This window comes from Plasmodium sp. gorilla clade G2 (genome assembly GCF_900097015.1).
Source record: "Plasmodium sp. gorilla clade G2 genome assembly, chromosome: 11".
Lineage (NCBI taxonomy): Eukaryota > Apicomplexa > Aconoidasida > Haemosporida > Plasmodiidae > Plasmodium > Plasmodium adleri (nom. inval.).
Genome location: NC_041703.1, coordinates 333,447 through 350,000, shown reverse-complemented (window position 1 = coordinate 350,000; position 16,554 = coordinate 333,447). Strand labels below are relative to the sequence as shown.

Below are 16,554 nucleotides of genomic sequence, written 5' to 3'. Positions count from 1 at the left end.
TATTACATTTAGAACATTTATCTAAGATTATTGAACCTTTAAAAAGTAGATGTATATGTATACGTGTACCACTACCAAGCGAAGAAGAAATTTATTCAGTTTTACAAAATATTTGTAAAAATGAAAATGTATCTCCTTCATTTAGTACATTTGAATATTTTCAAACATTAATAAATACCCATGGAAGAAATTTAAGAAAATGTATTATGGCATTAGAAATGTCTGTATATGCTAATTCTTCTAAACCTCATGAAAGTTTATCTGTAGCTGCTTCTTATATAAATGAATTATGTGATTTTGTTTTTATTAATCCTACACAAATAAAAATGAAAGAATGTGTTACCAAAATACAAAGTCTTATAACTTGTCAAATACCTGTGAATTTTATTTTTGAAACCACAATTAAATATTTATTAAGAGGAAAATATGATGCTAAACTCAAGTATTATTTTCTTAAACTTTGTTCCCATTTTTCTTATCTTTCTGAAGCTTCATATGATAAGAGTGTCTCTCTCATAGCTTTTATTGTAAACGCAAATACGGCCATAGTGAAATATAATTTACATGGAAAATAAAAAGGAAATAAAATAAAACATAGCATGACAAGAAAAAGGAAGAACATATATATATATATATATATATATATATATATATATATATATTTATTTATTTATTTATGTGTATTCATAGTTACATTTAAATTTTTCTTAGTGATAAATACATATAGAATACAATATTTATAATTCAATTTATCAATTCTTAAAAAATGATGAATGTAAATGTATTTTAACATATTATATTTTAATTTTATATACTATATAATTATTTATTTATTTATTTGTTTTTTTTTTTTTTTTTTTTTTTTTTTTTCCTCCCCACAACATATACCCATATGTGTGACAAAAAATTAAAATTACACATGAAAAATAAAAATATATATATATATATATATATATATATTTATATATTTATTTGTACAACATTTTATGGTGATATTATAATATATTTCAAATTATATTTATATATAACATTTAAATGTGTAATTATAAAATATTTAAATTTTTTTAATTTTACATATATACAAAATACCAAAGGGAGATCGGTCAGGTAAAGAAATATATCCATAGGTAGTTTTTTCAAAGAACTTTAAAAAAAAAGTATTTTCCTTACAATGATTTATATATTGATAAGATTTATTATTATTATTATTATTATTATTATCACTATCTATATTATGATTATGGTTGGTTTTATTATTTATAGAATTTGATAAATATTGTGATATTTTCTTTTCATACTCTTCCTGTATAAAATCTATAATTTGGATATTGTTTTTATATTTTTTAAGAAATTTTTCTATAACATAATCATTTTCATGATATGACAAAGCACATGTCGAATAGATAATAACACCACCTGTATGTAATAAATTGAAAGCATTAATAAGTAATTGTAATTGTATATCTGAATTATTTTTAATAACATGAATAGACCATTTATTTAATTCTTTTGTTCCTTGTTTAATTATATGTTCATCAGTAGAACATGGTACATCTAATAAAATTTTATGAAATTTTGGAAATCTCATAAATGAATTAATATTTAAACCATTATAATTTGTTACATGTATATTACTACATCTATTTATTAAATCGCTAGGTATATATTTATTTAATACTTTTTTTAAGCGCTCATATCTTACTTTATTGTATTCATTAATTACAAGAAAACCCTCTCTATTTATTTTATTATAATTCACTACATCCATACAGCAGTCAATTTGCACAACAAACTTTTTAGTCTCATTATAAATATTATGATGATAATTATTAGGAAAATTATCATTATTATTATTATTATCATTATTATTTTTATTAATATTTACATTTTTATCTATCATGTCTGCATATATCATTTCCACATTTTTTATTCTGTTCAAAGGTGATATACTATATCCAAATAATTTATTGACTATATATAAAGACTTGCCACCTGGAGAAGCACACATATCTAAAACATTTTCATTATATTTGATATCAAGAAAATAAGCACACAATATAGAACATGGATTTAAATAATATATAATTTTTTCCACATTTTCAACACTTCCGTCATATTTTATTATATCGTTTATATTCAATAACTCCGATTCTTGTATATTTATTTTTTTATAATCAATATTTTTATCATCAATATTATTATAAAAAACATTTTCTTTGTTATTATTATAATTAATATGATTTATAATATCTATATTTTCCTGTGCAACATTTCTTGTTTCATTTTTTGTGATATCATTATGTATATTTTTATTAATTTTATCATCACTTGTTATATTATTATATAAAATATTATTATTCATAATTATATTACTTTTTTCATCCTTTATATGATTTGTCTTATTCACTTGACATATATTATTATATAAATCATTTTCATATAAAACAAAATATTTTTGATACTCCTTATCTACATATAAACCATCAAAACATGTTATCACTTTATTACATTTCATCAGATATAATAATATTTTCGTAATATTAATATAATCTGTTTGTATAAAACTTGTTATAAATCCTCCTTGTATCATTTTATCTTCTTCTAACCTTTTTAGTAGCATCTCAGCACGTTCTCCATATTCTTTTTTTAAGTTTAAGTAATAACCTACTCGACCACTACATTTCATATTTTATTCGAATATTATAACATTTAAAAATATATATATATATATATATATATATATATATATATATATATAAAGTTATTGTAAAAAAGGTAGGTATTTTTTTTTTTTTTAAATCTTATTTTGTTAAAATTATAAATAAATTTTTTAACATAATAAAAATATATATAATCGTATCCTTAAAAAAAAAAAAAAAATATATATATATATATATATATATATATATATATATATATAACAATAAACCATAATTTATTTTATTATATATAAAATGACGTTATTATATAATTATATATATTATTATATACATATATAATATATATATGCAATAAATAAGGAACGGGTCCCATATATACTATAAAAAATATATATATGTAAAATTTTTGTTTTTTTATTAAAATATATACTTTTATATTATATGACAATTTAAAAGAAAAAATTTGATTAACATAATGGAATAAATATAAATATTAATCTGTATTTATATAATTTTTTTTAAATAATATATGAATTTATATATATATATATATATATATATATATTTGTATATATTGATTTATTTATTTCATATATTGATAATACCTTAATAATTTTAAAAGAAAAAAAAATAATAACTGAGAAATTATAACATTGTTATTATTAAATATATATATATATATATATATTATATATATATAATTGTTAAATAAAGAACTAACAAATGTATAATATATCATATATCATATTTATATATGATATTTTATTGTAGTGGTTAAATTTTATTTTTTTTATATCATATAAAAAGAGAACATTAAGATATATATATATATATTTTTTTTATGTCTTATCTTTATATATATATATTTATTTATTTATTTATATGTTAAGTAAAAAGTTGTCAATATCAATATTTTAAATGAATTTAAATTTGGAAGGATGAGTGATACTTCATCCATAAACTTTTCGAGGGATGAAGATAGCAGATATGTAGATAAAAAGAATGAGGATTATAATACATTAAAAAATAAGAAAAATAAAAAGGTTAAAAATAACAAATATGATGATAAAAAATATGAACTAGCTAATGTGAATAATAAAACATCTTTAAGTGTTGTAGAAAATAAAAAGAATGAAAAAATACTTATATATGAAAATAATGATATTGTAGAATATGAATCTAGCTATTTTTTTGATGAGAAAAAAAATAATAAACATGTAGTATTACAAGAAGAAGATTATTTAAATACCCTAGAATATTTAATTGAAAAAAAGTTTTTTCCTGAAATGGAAAAGTTAAGATTAAAACAAGACATGTATAAAAATAATGAAATAAAAAATAAAATAAATGATATAAGTGAAAATACATTTAACAGTGATATTGAATCATATCATTTTTCTAATAATGTGGATAATATTAGTGATCATTCTGAATATATAAAAAAATCAAAAAAAAAAAAAAAAAATAATAATAATAAAAACAATAGTGATAATAATAAAAACAATAGTGACAATAATAAAAACAATAGTGACAATAATAAAAACAATAGTGATAATAATAATAATAATAATAGTGAGAATAATATACATTTGTTAAAATATTTTGGGGAAGACGAAAATTATAGCCTAGTGAGTTATCCTCATAGTGATGAAGAATATATTAAAAAAAAAAAAAAGTACAAAGAAGTTATATTACCAAATGGGAAAAAACATAAAATCAATTTAAATATAAGCTTAAGTGAATTTCAAAAAAAATATACTTCTGAAGATAATAAATCCTTTGAATATTTATTAAGAAATATGAAAAATAAAAATATTGAAAAAAACTTTTTTTCTCTTGATAAAAGAAACAAACATAATTTAAAAATGGATATGATAGAAGAATATACAAAAAAAGGTATACGACATAATATAATAAATACAAACAAAGCAGATCAACAAGAATATTCTATGATGTTTTCTTCCAACTATAAAATAAGTAATATAGATTTTATTAAAAATGATAAACCTACAATATATTATCATAACACACGTTTTAATGATGAATACAATAATGATATAAAAAAACAAATTAATCGTATTGATGATATTAGAGAACAAAAAATATTAAACAGAGAAAAAGATAGGAAAGAAGAACAAATGATTGAACAAGGAAAATTTAATTTATTAAAAAATAATAATAACTATGAATATGTAAACACACCTTTAATACAAGCAGGAAAAGGTGTTGATCAAAGTCCAATCATAACATGGGGAAAAATTCTATGCACACCTAAATTAGTACATCCACAAAAATATGATGATGATAAGAATGATGATAAAAATGATGATTATAATTATAATAGTGATCATCATAATAATGATGATGTAGGATCTATACAAAAAGAATTTAATTTTCAAAAAATTAATAATCGAGAATTAGTTGCTGAAAAATTACAAAATAGTAGGAAAAATATTAAATATAATAAAGATATTTTAAAAAAAAAAAATATCAACTTTTTAATAAATAAAAATTTTACTTCTCATATTTCATCATCATCATTCAAAAATTCTATACTCTCAAGCTATAGTCAAAAAAGATTAAGTGAGCTAGCTAGAAAATCATCACTAGCATCACAAGTACTTAAAAAAAAAAAAAAGTAAATAATAATATAATCAATTTAATCAAAATATATAATTTGGACATATATGTATACAATTACTTATTAATTTGTTTTTTTTTTTTTTGATAATATGTCTATGTATATAATTTATATAGACATTATAAAAAATAAAAAATAAATGATAAAAAAAAAAAATGGATAAATAAATTTTATATAAATATTTATGTGTGCATTTATGATTTGTACATATATATATATATATATATTTTAATTTTTAGTATAAATGTGAAAATATTTCATATGTATATATTTTTTACGTAGAAATTTTTTGTATCATGTAAATGGACATATATATATATATATATATATATATATATTTATTTATATATATATGTTTTTTTTTTTTTTTTTTTTTTTTTTTCTTATTTTAAAAACTTTACATTGTGTGAACTTTCTAATTTTATAAATTTGTAATATGTAAAAAAAAATTACGATGAATCTTATAAATTTATACAATTATAATAATATTACTCTTGAGTATAAAACCCTTGTGAGGTAATAAAAATAAAAGGAATATAATATATATATATATATATATATATATTTGTTAATTTATTTTTTTCCTTGAGATAGAGAAAAAAAACAAAATAAAGAAAAAGAAATTCAGGCAGCAATATTAATACAGAAATGTTATAGAGGTTTTGTTGTTAGAAAAAAATATTTAATTTTTAAGTAAAAAATTAAAACATAGGAATTCATAAGACATATAAAATAAATAAATAAATAAATATATATATATATATATATATATATAATTATAACATTATTTAGATATTACATCAAATATATGAAAAATCAAATACAAATGTTACGCTGTAAATTTTTATTAAAAAAGATGAAGAAAGCAAAATTAGAGGAGCAAGCTATTTTGTATTTGTCTGACAACGCTACCAAAATACAAAAGATGTAAAATAATAAATCTTGAATATATAATATATATAGAAATCCTTATTTAATAATTTTTTCGCTTTTTTTTTTTTTTTTTTTTTTTTTTTAATATATGAAGTTTTCGAGGATACTATTCAAGGAAATATATACATGATTATTTTAAGAGGAAAATGCAAATACTTGAAATGGATAATTATGTGAGAAATTGAAAAAAAAAAAATATATATATATATATTATATATACATATGATATTTTGTTAATTTATTTATTTCTTTTAAATTAAGGTTAAGGAACAAAGAAATAATATGATGATTGGACTTGAAGAGAGAAAAAAAAAACAATTGGTCAGAAAAATTACAAAAAAATTCAAATATTCAATTTTTTTTAATATTAACATATATATATATATATCATAATATCCATTTTATTGTTCTTACTTATCAGCAATATGATAACACCATGAGAGACAAAAAAATACATCAAGTTGCAAAAAATTTGCATCATTTGGTTTCTACAAAAACACAAAAAGGAGTTTATAATTTAAAAATTGAAAATATTATAAAAGAACAAGTTAGAAAATGTTTACAAATAATGAAATGAAACAAAGAAATTAAATCAATGACAAAAAAAAGAAAAAAAAAAAAAAAAAAGAAAAAACAAAAAAAAAAAAAAGACAAATGACTATATTATTATAAATAATATATATATATATATATATATATATGTACATATATTTTTTATTTTAGCAAAAAAAAATTAAAAGGAAAGATAAAAATTACATTAAAAAATAAAAAATCATTTTGATGAAATATAATAAACCACAAAAAAAAAAAAAAAAAGAAAAATAATATAAATAAAATGAAGGAATATATAAAATCCATGTTGAACTCTCTAACATGTTTAAGTAAGTTTTAGGGATGCCTATAAATAATAAAAAATATAATATGATATATATAATATAATAATCATTGGGTGGTTCAGAAGAATACATTGAACTTAAAAATATATTACACAATATGCCAATAAAAATGAAGTTAGACTAATATGCACACTTATATCCAATTTTTTTTTTTTTTTTTTTTTTTTTTTTTTTTTTTTTTTCTTGCCTTTGTTAAGAAAATGTTGCTTCCTATTTCTTCATATTCTTCTTTTGATATCCATACTCCTCTTTGTGCTTCTCTCAATTCAGCCTGTGAAAAAATTTGTGCCCCACACCATGCCATAATAGCTCTGTTTTCGTAAGCATGAACCTATAATAAAGGATAAAAAAATAAACATAAATATATATAAATATATATAAATATATATAAATATATATAAATATATATATACATGTATATATGTATGTATCATTATTTATTATCACAAAATGTAGAGATTGTCAGCATAAATCTTATTTATTATATATATATATATGTTTTATGTGAGTGGTCATATATTTAATATTTATTACCTTGACCATCGAACGGGCGTTTTCAGGAGCATTATTTCTTACTTCTGTTTCTATACGTTCAACTAGATTAGGAAATAAAGTAGAACCTCCTGAAAGTACTATAGAGCTAGATAATATTTTTCGATTTTCCATTGGGCATGATAAAATGGATTTCCAAATGATATCAATTATACTTAGATTATCTCTTTGACATAATTGTGGATTAAATAAAGCTTCAGCGACATAAAAACGTTCATGGGATATTTCTATAGAATCATATCCATCTCTTAAAACTTCTCCATCAGGTAATGTATATGTTTCAGATAGATCAGTTCTTAATTGATCTTCTGATGGGTTTAAAGAGCAAAAACATATGGTCTCTTTAATATTTTTTACATATTCTAAACATTTTGTTGTTGTCATATTATAACCGATATCACATATAAGTTTTTGCAAAAACATACTTAATTCTTCTCCACCAAAATCTGAACGAATAATAGAATTTTTTTCAATATAACCATCAAAAACTGGTAGACATTGTGTAAGACCTTCTCCTATATCTAAAACAAGACCAGTAGTTAATCCAGATGCATATAAAGACATTAATCCAGAAACAGATAAATTAAGATTAGAAGTATCGAAATATTCAAAAAACATTTCTCCCATTTTTTTTCGATGAGATATAGAACATAGAGGAGGTTCTGTTAATAATATGTCTTTAATACTCTTACTAGGATCTACACAATTTAATGTATACTCCCAAATCTTTTGAGCTTTATCCCAGTCACTTATATGTCCATGATCAATAGGACGATAAATAGATAAATTCGATTCATGAAAAAATGCTTCATCACCTGTATATATCCTTTTACTTTCATCATTCCTTTCAATTCCTACAATAGTTGGAAACACAATGGATGGCTCTTCGCTTGAATTTACTCCCGCCTTTATATATCCTATAATAAAAAAAATATATATATATATATATATATTTATAATACATTTTAAGTTAATCAGGGGAGAATTCATAAAATCAAATAAGAAAAATAAAGTTTTCTTTTTCACATGATAATATACATATTTTATTTTATTTAATTTAATTTAATTTTATTTTATTTTTTATTACCTGAACCGTTATCAATTACTATTGTCTTGTTCTCCATATATAATTATGTCTTTGGTTTATTATATATAAATATATATATATATATATATATATTTTAATTATAATGACTTTTATGTACAATACACCATTTACTTGTCCATGTAATAATATATATAAATGTACAATTTATAATATATTTTGAGATAACACTTGAAAAAAAAAAAAAAATAAATAAATAAAGTGATATTGAGTCTTATATATATTTATATTTAAATGTTTCCTTTTGAATAAATAGTTATACTCACTTTGTGTATAACATGTAAAATAACTAACAAAAAAAAAAAAAAAAAAAAAAAAAAAATAAAATAAAACAAATTAAACTTTGTGATTAATATTAAAGAAAACCATACAAGAAAAGAAAAAAAAAACAGTATATAAAAGATATGAAAAAATAAAAAAAATAAAAAATATATGGAGAAACTGAAAATTAACCATTAACCAAAAAAAAAAAAAAAAAAAAAAAAAAAAAAATTACATACATTGACTCCTTTTTAATTCATAACCATATTCGTATATCATTTCAATATGTAACATAAATTTTTGTGGAAATATATATATACATATATATATATGTATAATATATTAAAAAAAAAATAGCAAATAAAGAAATGACATATATATATAATACACATTTTTATTTGAAAGTCTTAATATTTGAGAAAAATATTTACACAGTATAGTACATAAATGAATGATATTGCACATGTAAATGCATCATAACAAAATTATATAAACATAATATATATATATTATATATGTAACAAAAAAAAAAAAAAAAATAATAAATAAATAAATAAAAATAAAAAAAAGATAAACAGTAAAAATGTAATAAAATATTTTTTCTTTTAAGCATTTCAAAACTGAGTAGAAAAATATATTTTCATATATAATAATTAAAAAATAAATATATAATAAGTCATAATGATATATAATGAACATATAAAAGATCAAGTAGCAAAACATAATTCATAATGAATAAAACTGTACCGAAATTAAGGCTACATTGTAGAAAAACAAAAAAAAAAAAAAAAACTATGAAGAAATACATATATATGTTTGTATATATAAATATATGCTTAAATTTTATTTAATTTTTTTTTTTTTTTCTCAAAGGAATAATTTTGAATAATATTTTATATGAAGATATAATATGTATACATATATATATATATAAAATTATTTTGTAATATATAAAAAAATATAATACTGTTACTTTTTTATGTAGCTTATATATTTATGAGCCCATAAACATATATGTATATTTTCACATAAAAATATTTATTTATAAATAAATGCAAAAATGAAAAATGTCTAGAATAGGAAGATTTAATATGATCGTTTTGTCTGGTACAGCAAAACCAAGTGCAAGCATTGGACAAACACTGGGACCATTAGGTATATACATATATATATATATATATATATATATATATGTATGTATGTATGTATGTATGTATGTATGTATGTATGTATGTATGTATGTATGTATGTATGTATGTATGTATGTATGTATGTATGTATGTATATTTTTCTTTTCCTTTATTATTCATTTTAAAATATATATTTTGTTTGTATCAGGTATAAATATGATGACCTTTTTTAAGGAATTTAATGATAGAACTAAATGTATAGCGAAAAATGTACCAATACAAGTTACATTAGAACCTTTGAACGATAGGTAAATTAACTAATAAATAAATATAAACATATGTTTATATATATATATATATATATATATATATATTTTTTCAGAACGTATAGATTTTATTTAAGAACACCTACTGTTGTGTGGTTTATTAGAAGATGTGCTAGAGTTCCTATGTTTAGTTCTATGGCAAAACATAATACTGTTGGTTCCATAACACTAGCTGAAGTAATATATTTTTATGGTTGAATTATTACATATATTTTTGTTTATTTCTTTTAAATGTTATTATTTAATTTTGCAGGTTTTTCATATTGCCAAGTGTAAGCGTATGGATCCCCCTTTGATAAATTTATCCTTAAAGAGTATATGTAAATATATTATTGGTACGGGAAAAATATATATATATATATATATATATATATATATAAATACATATATACTTTTTTATTTTTTTTAATAAATAATTTTTATTTTTATTTTTATTTAAAGGGACATGCAACAGCATGGGGATAAAGGTTTGCAAAGAATTAAATGATGAAGAAAAGAAAAAGTATTTTGTTGATGTTAATAAGTTGGATAATATAAAAAAAGACATTAGAACTAGGAATAAACAACAAAAAAGATCTAAAAAATGAAATAATATATATATATATATATATATATATATATATATATATATCAATTTTTTTTTCTCTTTTTTTTTTTTTTTTGTAATTCATTTATATATATTATATATATGTATTTATATATATATATGTATACTTAATCAGGCGAGCATAATAATATGCATGCTTATATATTTATTAGTTTATATATAAATACATTTCAACAAAAAAGAAAACATGTAAAAGTTTCAATATATATATATATATATATATATATATATATTTATTTATTTATTTATATACGTGAAAAAAATATATTTCTTTTTTATTTTTTTAAACATTTAAATGAACAATTAAAACATGTCTATTTAAAAGGATTTATATAAATATTTTGTAAACTGTAAAAATAAAAATTACATATTTTATCTAATAAAAATAATATATATATATATATATATATATATATATATATTTTTATTTATTTATTTATTTTTTTTTTTTTGGTTTTATTTTCTGGTTTTCATTTAATGTACATGGTATTATCCCTATTTGTGCAATGCTTAGCACTTTTCTTAAAATTGAGGAGCATATTTATTTATGATCTCAATATGGATGTATCTATATTAATTTTATGAAATAGATTTGAATTTTTTTGTTTGTCATGTACATATTTAATAACCTTTTTGTATTCTTGTTTAAAGTTTGTGTCATCATTAGTTTTATTGTAATAATCTTGGCATATATCTATTAAATAATGTAATGTTTCTTCTGAGACATCAAGATTTTGTGCTTCATAATAATAAAGATATTTTTCTAACATATAAATGAATAGTATTATATTATCAGAATTTGATTGCATAGCTATTTCTGCATTCTTTATACTTTTTTGTAAACATTCTATAACTTTAGTACTGTTTCTATATTTTTTATTTTCCCAATATAAATGGGAACATTTTAATACACCTATACATTGATCTTTTTTTTTTAATAATTTATTTGCATGTTGTGTTAATTTGAGAGCAATATTATTATAATTTTCATTATCAAGAAGATTAATATGAGAACATAATATACCTACAATCCATACAATACAATCAAATTGTTGAGCTGAAATATTAATATCTTCTTCATATATAATTAAAGGTTGTGTAATGAATTCATAACAGATTGCTTCTAAATTATCAAATGTTAAAAATTCATGAGCCTGTACAAAAATATTATAATTATTTACAACTATAGCACTATATAAAAATAATTTAAATGTTAAAATAGGCATTTGGCTAGCTACTGTTAATAAATTGGTATGAATAAATTTGAATATATTTTTGACATACATATTATATTGATTAATTTTTTTTTCATCTAATATAAAATTATTTTCATTATTATTATGTAAATAATTATTAAAATTGTTTTTATGAGTCTCATCATTTGAATATATATTATATGAATCAGAAGAATTAAGATTATCTTCTTTTTTTTCATTTTCCATACTATTATTACTATTCATATTAATATTACTATTCATAATATCAATAGTATTACTATTATTATTATTATTATTATTGTTATTTTTGTTATCATTTTGATTCAAATAATCTTGTTGACATAGTTTGATTATCTCAGTTACAACATGAAGAAGTGTAAATATAATAGTTGGTAATAGATGTACTAAATAAGTGCTGTTAGAAATATACTTATAAAATAACATAGATATATTATATTTTTCTTCAATATTCTTTGTATTTGTAATAATATGAAAGAATTTACATATTTTTTCACATGTATATGCAGAATTATTATTTTCTAAATTAAATATATCTTCATTATCTTTATTTTTTTTATTTTTTTTTTCATGAAAAATATAAGAAATATATTTCAATATTTTTTCTACATCTTCATATGTTATATATTTCTTTTTACACTCTATAATAGCATCAATAATATCTAAGCTTAATTTCTTTTTATGTTTTTCAGTAATATTATTTAATAAAGTTTGCATATTTCTGGCATTTAAAGCACTTAATCCTAAATAATTAAATGGAAGAACAATAATGCTAATAATTTGTTCGCATATAGTATCATTATTCATATTTACATTCGAAGCAATAGTATATGGCAAACCAAATAATTTACTAATAATAATATCATCATCATATATACGTATACATAAAAATATAAATTCGTAAATAACTTGTAGCATTTTTACAACATTGTTTACAAACTCTTCAGTATTTACTATAGTACAGTTTTTTCCAGAATTATTTTTATTAAGATCATTATTATTAATATGTCCCACATTATTAAGAATATTATTATTGATATCATTATTTGTATGGTTATTATTATTTATATTTTTATCATTTGTGTGGTTAATATTTTCGACTTTAATGTGTCCATTTTGTACACAGTTTTTGGATTGGTTATAATAATTAGTATTATCATTATTATTATTATTATTATTGTTATTATTATTGTTGTTATTATTATTATTATTACTATTATCATTATTATTATTATTATTATCATTACTATTATCATTATTATTATTATCATCATCATTTATGTTATTTTTTGCCTTTCCTTTGGATGGGTCGTTATCTGGATATCCATGCAGGCTCTCAAGAGGAGACCTATTATTTGTATCATTATAATTAACCTTTGTATATGTATCCAAGGTTCTATTGATATAGACTACCAAATGATCATAAAACAAATTAAATATATCAATATCTTTTGGTAAATCCCATTTATTATTAGCTTCAATAAAAGATCTTAATCTCTTTAACAAAGTAATAAGTATACTTTTAAAATCTAAACTTGTATTCATTTTTAATATAGCATTTAATAATATTTCTAGACTATATATATGACATTCATCACTAAATACTTGTACTATGGATTCAAAAATATATTGTTGTATTAAAGAATCATTAATATTAGATAAATATAATAATATTTTGGGTAAACATTTTTCAATATAATATTGTTTAGTCATACCTTCTAATTGTGACATTCTTACTAATATTGATCCAACTAACATTTTTACATCCATTTTTTCTTTTAATATTTTTATTTTACTATTCATAGTATTATTATCTTGTATCATATTTGGTACTTTAATAATTTTATCATTCATACGACTCCATAATTTTAAACTTTCATAAAAATTTGTTAATAAAAATTCAAAAGCATCATCAATATTTCCACCTCCTGCTTCTTCATATTCACTACCTGTATCTGGTATTCTATCTTTACACATTTGAATTAAAAAATATCTCAAAAATAATCCTCTTAATGGATGTTGTACACCTTTACACAATTCAGTCATATCTTTTAATATATATTTTGCTTTTATATCTTTATTCTTTATATAATTCCTACCAACTATTATTAATAAATATAAACGTGGAATAATATTACCAGCATGTTGTACGCTCTCATATATGTCAATAAATTTCTTCTTATGCTTTTTCTTGTCGCTGATAAAGTTATCTAAATGTTGTAATTCGTTAAATATTAACATGTACAATTCATAATAATATTTTGGGGATAGGTGGGACGTCCTCAGTTCACACAGCATATTCGATGCATATTTTAACGTATCTCTAAGTGACCCATTCTCCTAAAAAGAAAAAAAATATATATATATGTATATGTACAATATATATATATATGTGTGTGCTTTTCTTTTTTTTTTTTTTTTTTTTTTTTTTAAATATTCACATTTTCATTTCTTCAAAACTTTTTTAGTACTCACCAGTGCTTGCTTCATGTAGAAGCTTTGCTCTTTTACTACAAAAATGCATTCGTCCAAAAATTTCTTTTGATCTAATGTATTTATATTATTATTATCTTTATATGTACTCATTATTATTTTTATAAGCGGCAAAAATTTTAAAAAAAAAATCAAACATAAATAAATTTACATATATATATTATATATATATATATATATATATTATATATATATATAATTATACCCAATTTTGCAATATCAAGAAATGTATATATTATGACACTATACCCACCTATTTCATTCACATATATAATATATATATATATATATATGTATATTATATTTTATATTTCCTCTTTAATTCAATATATAAATATTTATATATATATATATATATATATATCAATATATTTTATTTTTAATTAGAAAAAATAAAACAAAAAATGAAACTATTATATATATTTAAATATATTAATATCAAAAAAAAAAAAAAAAATAAAATAATTATAAATAAAATTCCACATAATTTATTATTTATTTATTTATTTATGTATAATGTTCATAGTTCATCCTTTATTCTTTTTCATTTATCCTTTATCATGATTCACTTTATATATATTTAATTTTGACAAAAAAATAAAAAAATATATCATGTAAACATTTTATTTCTGTTCAATATAAAAAGAATTATACCATTTAAAAAAAAAATAGAAGTAGCATTTTCCAATAAAAAAAAAAAAAAAAAAAAAAAAAAAAAAAATAGGGTAAAAAAATTTGAATAAAAAATAATTTTTCATACAATATATATATATTATTTATATGTATGTATTATTAAATATAGTGTGTACATACTTGAAGATATTCTTTTAAATTTAAAAACTCTTAGGCCCAAAAAAAAAAAAAATATATATATTATATATATTATATATATAATGAAATATATATATATATATATATATATATATATATATATATATATATATTATACTATTTTTATTTTTTATTTTTTTTATTTTCGTATAAAATAAAATTTCCTTAAGAAATATGTTTAATAAATTAATATAATAAATTTTATTTTTTTTAATTACATTGGTGACACATATTTAATATTGTGTATTATTTTATATTAAATTATTTTTTTTATTTTAATATAATAAATAAAAGTCTTCCTTGATATATATACTTTTATCATAAGATATAAAAAAAAAAAAAAAAAATAATATGACTTATTATTTAATATATATATATATATATATATATATATATATATAATTGTGTAGTATAAAATGACATATTTTTGTTTAATATTTATAAAATATATAATATAATAAATATAAAATTAGAAACCTGGGTATTTATTTTAATATTACAACCACAGGGTAATTATACGAAATAATAAAAAAAAAAAAAATCTCTTTACCATTACAATAATAAAGAAAATGGACAAAATAAAGAACAATCAAGTGTTTTATTCCTAAAATATTTTTATATTTAGAATTTTTTTTTTTTTTAATATAATATTTTTACAAAATTTGAATAAAGTTAATAATTGAAAGATTACTTTTATTACTTTTATTAGTTTTTTTTTTTTTTTTTTTTTTTTTTTTTTTTTTTTTTCATAACATCGTCTTTGGTTACTTATATATATATATTTTTTAACTGACAACTACTTATTACATACATATATACATATATATATATATATATATATAATATGTAGGATGAAAAAAAAAAATAAATTTTCTTATTTAATT

The 16,554-nt window shown here is 18.4% G+C and overlaps 7 protein-coding genes across 7 annotated transcripts in view; 4 read left to right on the top strand and 3 right to left on the bottom strand.

The window, feature by feature from the left end:
• PADL01_1109300 (replication factor C subunit 5, putative) overlaps positions 1 to 575 on the top strand; it is a gene marked incomplete at both ends in the record, with an annotated part of 1,050 nt that extends 475 nt beyond the window's left edge. Inside the window, one exon of the mRNA XM_028682544.1 lies at positions 1 to 575. This exon is cut by the window's left edge and continues 475 nt beyond it. Within this exon, the coding sequence (XP_028538812.1) occupies positions 1 to 575 (575 nt within the window).
• A 479-nt stretch (positions 576 to 1,054) lies between these two features.
• PADL01_1109200 (tRNA m5C-methyltransferase, putative) lies at positions 1,055 to 2,686 on the bottom strand (the record flags this gene model as incomplete). Its single annotated transcript, XM_028682543.1, has 1 exon — positions 1,055 to 2,686. One exon carries the CDS (start codon positions 2,684 to 2,686, stop codon positions 1,055 to 1,057), a length of 1,632 nt encoding a protein of 543 aa, XP_028538811.1.
• Positions 2,687 to 3,598: 912 nt separating this feature from the next.
• On the top strand, positions 3,599 to 5,302 carry PADL01_1109100 (ES2 protein, putative; the record flags this gene model as incomplete). The annotated part of the gene is made up of 1 exon (XM_028682542.1): positions 3,599 to 5,302. One exon carries the CDS (start codon positions 3,599 to 3,601, stop codon positions 5,300 to 5,302), a length of 1,704 nt encoding a protein of 567 aa, XP_028538810.1.
• Positions 5,303 to 5,755: 453 nt separating this feature from the next.
• PADL01_1109000 (conserved Plasmodium protein, unknown function) lies at positions 5,756 to 7,002 on the top strand (the record flags this gene model as incomplete). The annotated part of the gene is made up of 7 exons (XM_028682541.1): positions 5,756 to 5,817; positions 5,896 to 5,994; positions 6,094 to 6,228; positions 6,329 to 6,407; positions 6,496 to 6,555; positions 6,656 to 6,781; positions 6,958 to 7,002. The coding sequence occupies 7 exons, from the start codon at positions 5,756 to 5,758 to the stop codon at positions 7,000 to 7,002; spliced, it is 606 nt and encodes a 201-aa protein (XP_028538809.1).
• Positions 7,003 to 7,111: 109 nt separating this feature from the next.
• Positions 7,112 to 8,806, bottom strand: PADL01_1108900 (actin-like protein, putative; the record flags this gene model as incomplete). The annotated part of the gene is made up of 4 exons (XM_028682540.1): positions 7,112 to 7,132; positions 7,318 to 7,461; positions 7,665 to 8,599; positions 8,770 to 8,806. 4 exons carry the CDS (start codon positions 8,804 to 8,806, stop codon positions 7,112 to 7,114), a joined length of 1,137 nt encoding a protein of 378 aa, XP_028538808.1.
• Positions 8,807 to 10,115: 1,309 nt separating this feature from the next.
• Positions 10,116 to 11,091, top strand: PADL01_1108800 (mitochondrial ribosomal protein L11 precursor, putative; the record flags this gene model as incomplete). Its single annotated transcript, XM_028682539.1, has 5 exons — positions 10,116 to 10,203; positions 10,387 to 10,486; positions 10,570 to 10,681; positions 10,758 to 10,839; positions 10,946 to 11,091. The coding sequence occupies 5 exons, from the start codon at positions 10,116 to 10,118 to the stop codon at positions 11,089 to 11,091; spliced, it is 528 nt and encodes a 175-aa protein (XP_028538807.1).
• Positions 11,092 to 11,656: 565 nt separating this feature from the next.
• On the bottom strand, positions 11,657 to 14,932 carry PADL01_1108700 (vacuolar protein sorting-associated protein 35, putative; the record flags this gene model as incomplete). Its single annotated transcript, XM_028682538.1, has 2 exons — positions 11,657 to 14,686; positions 14,822 to 14,932. The coding sequence occupies 2 exons, from the start codon at positions 14,930 to 14,932 to the stop codon at positions 11,657 to 11,659; spliced, it is 3,141 nt and encodes a 1,046-aa protein (XP_028538806.1).
• Between the last annotated feature and the right edge of the window lie 1,622 nt (positions 14,933 to 16,554).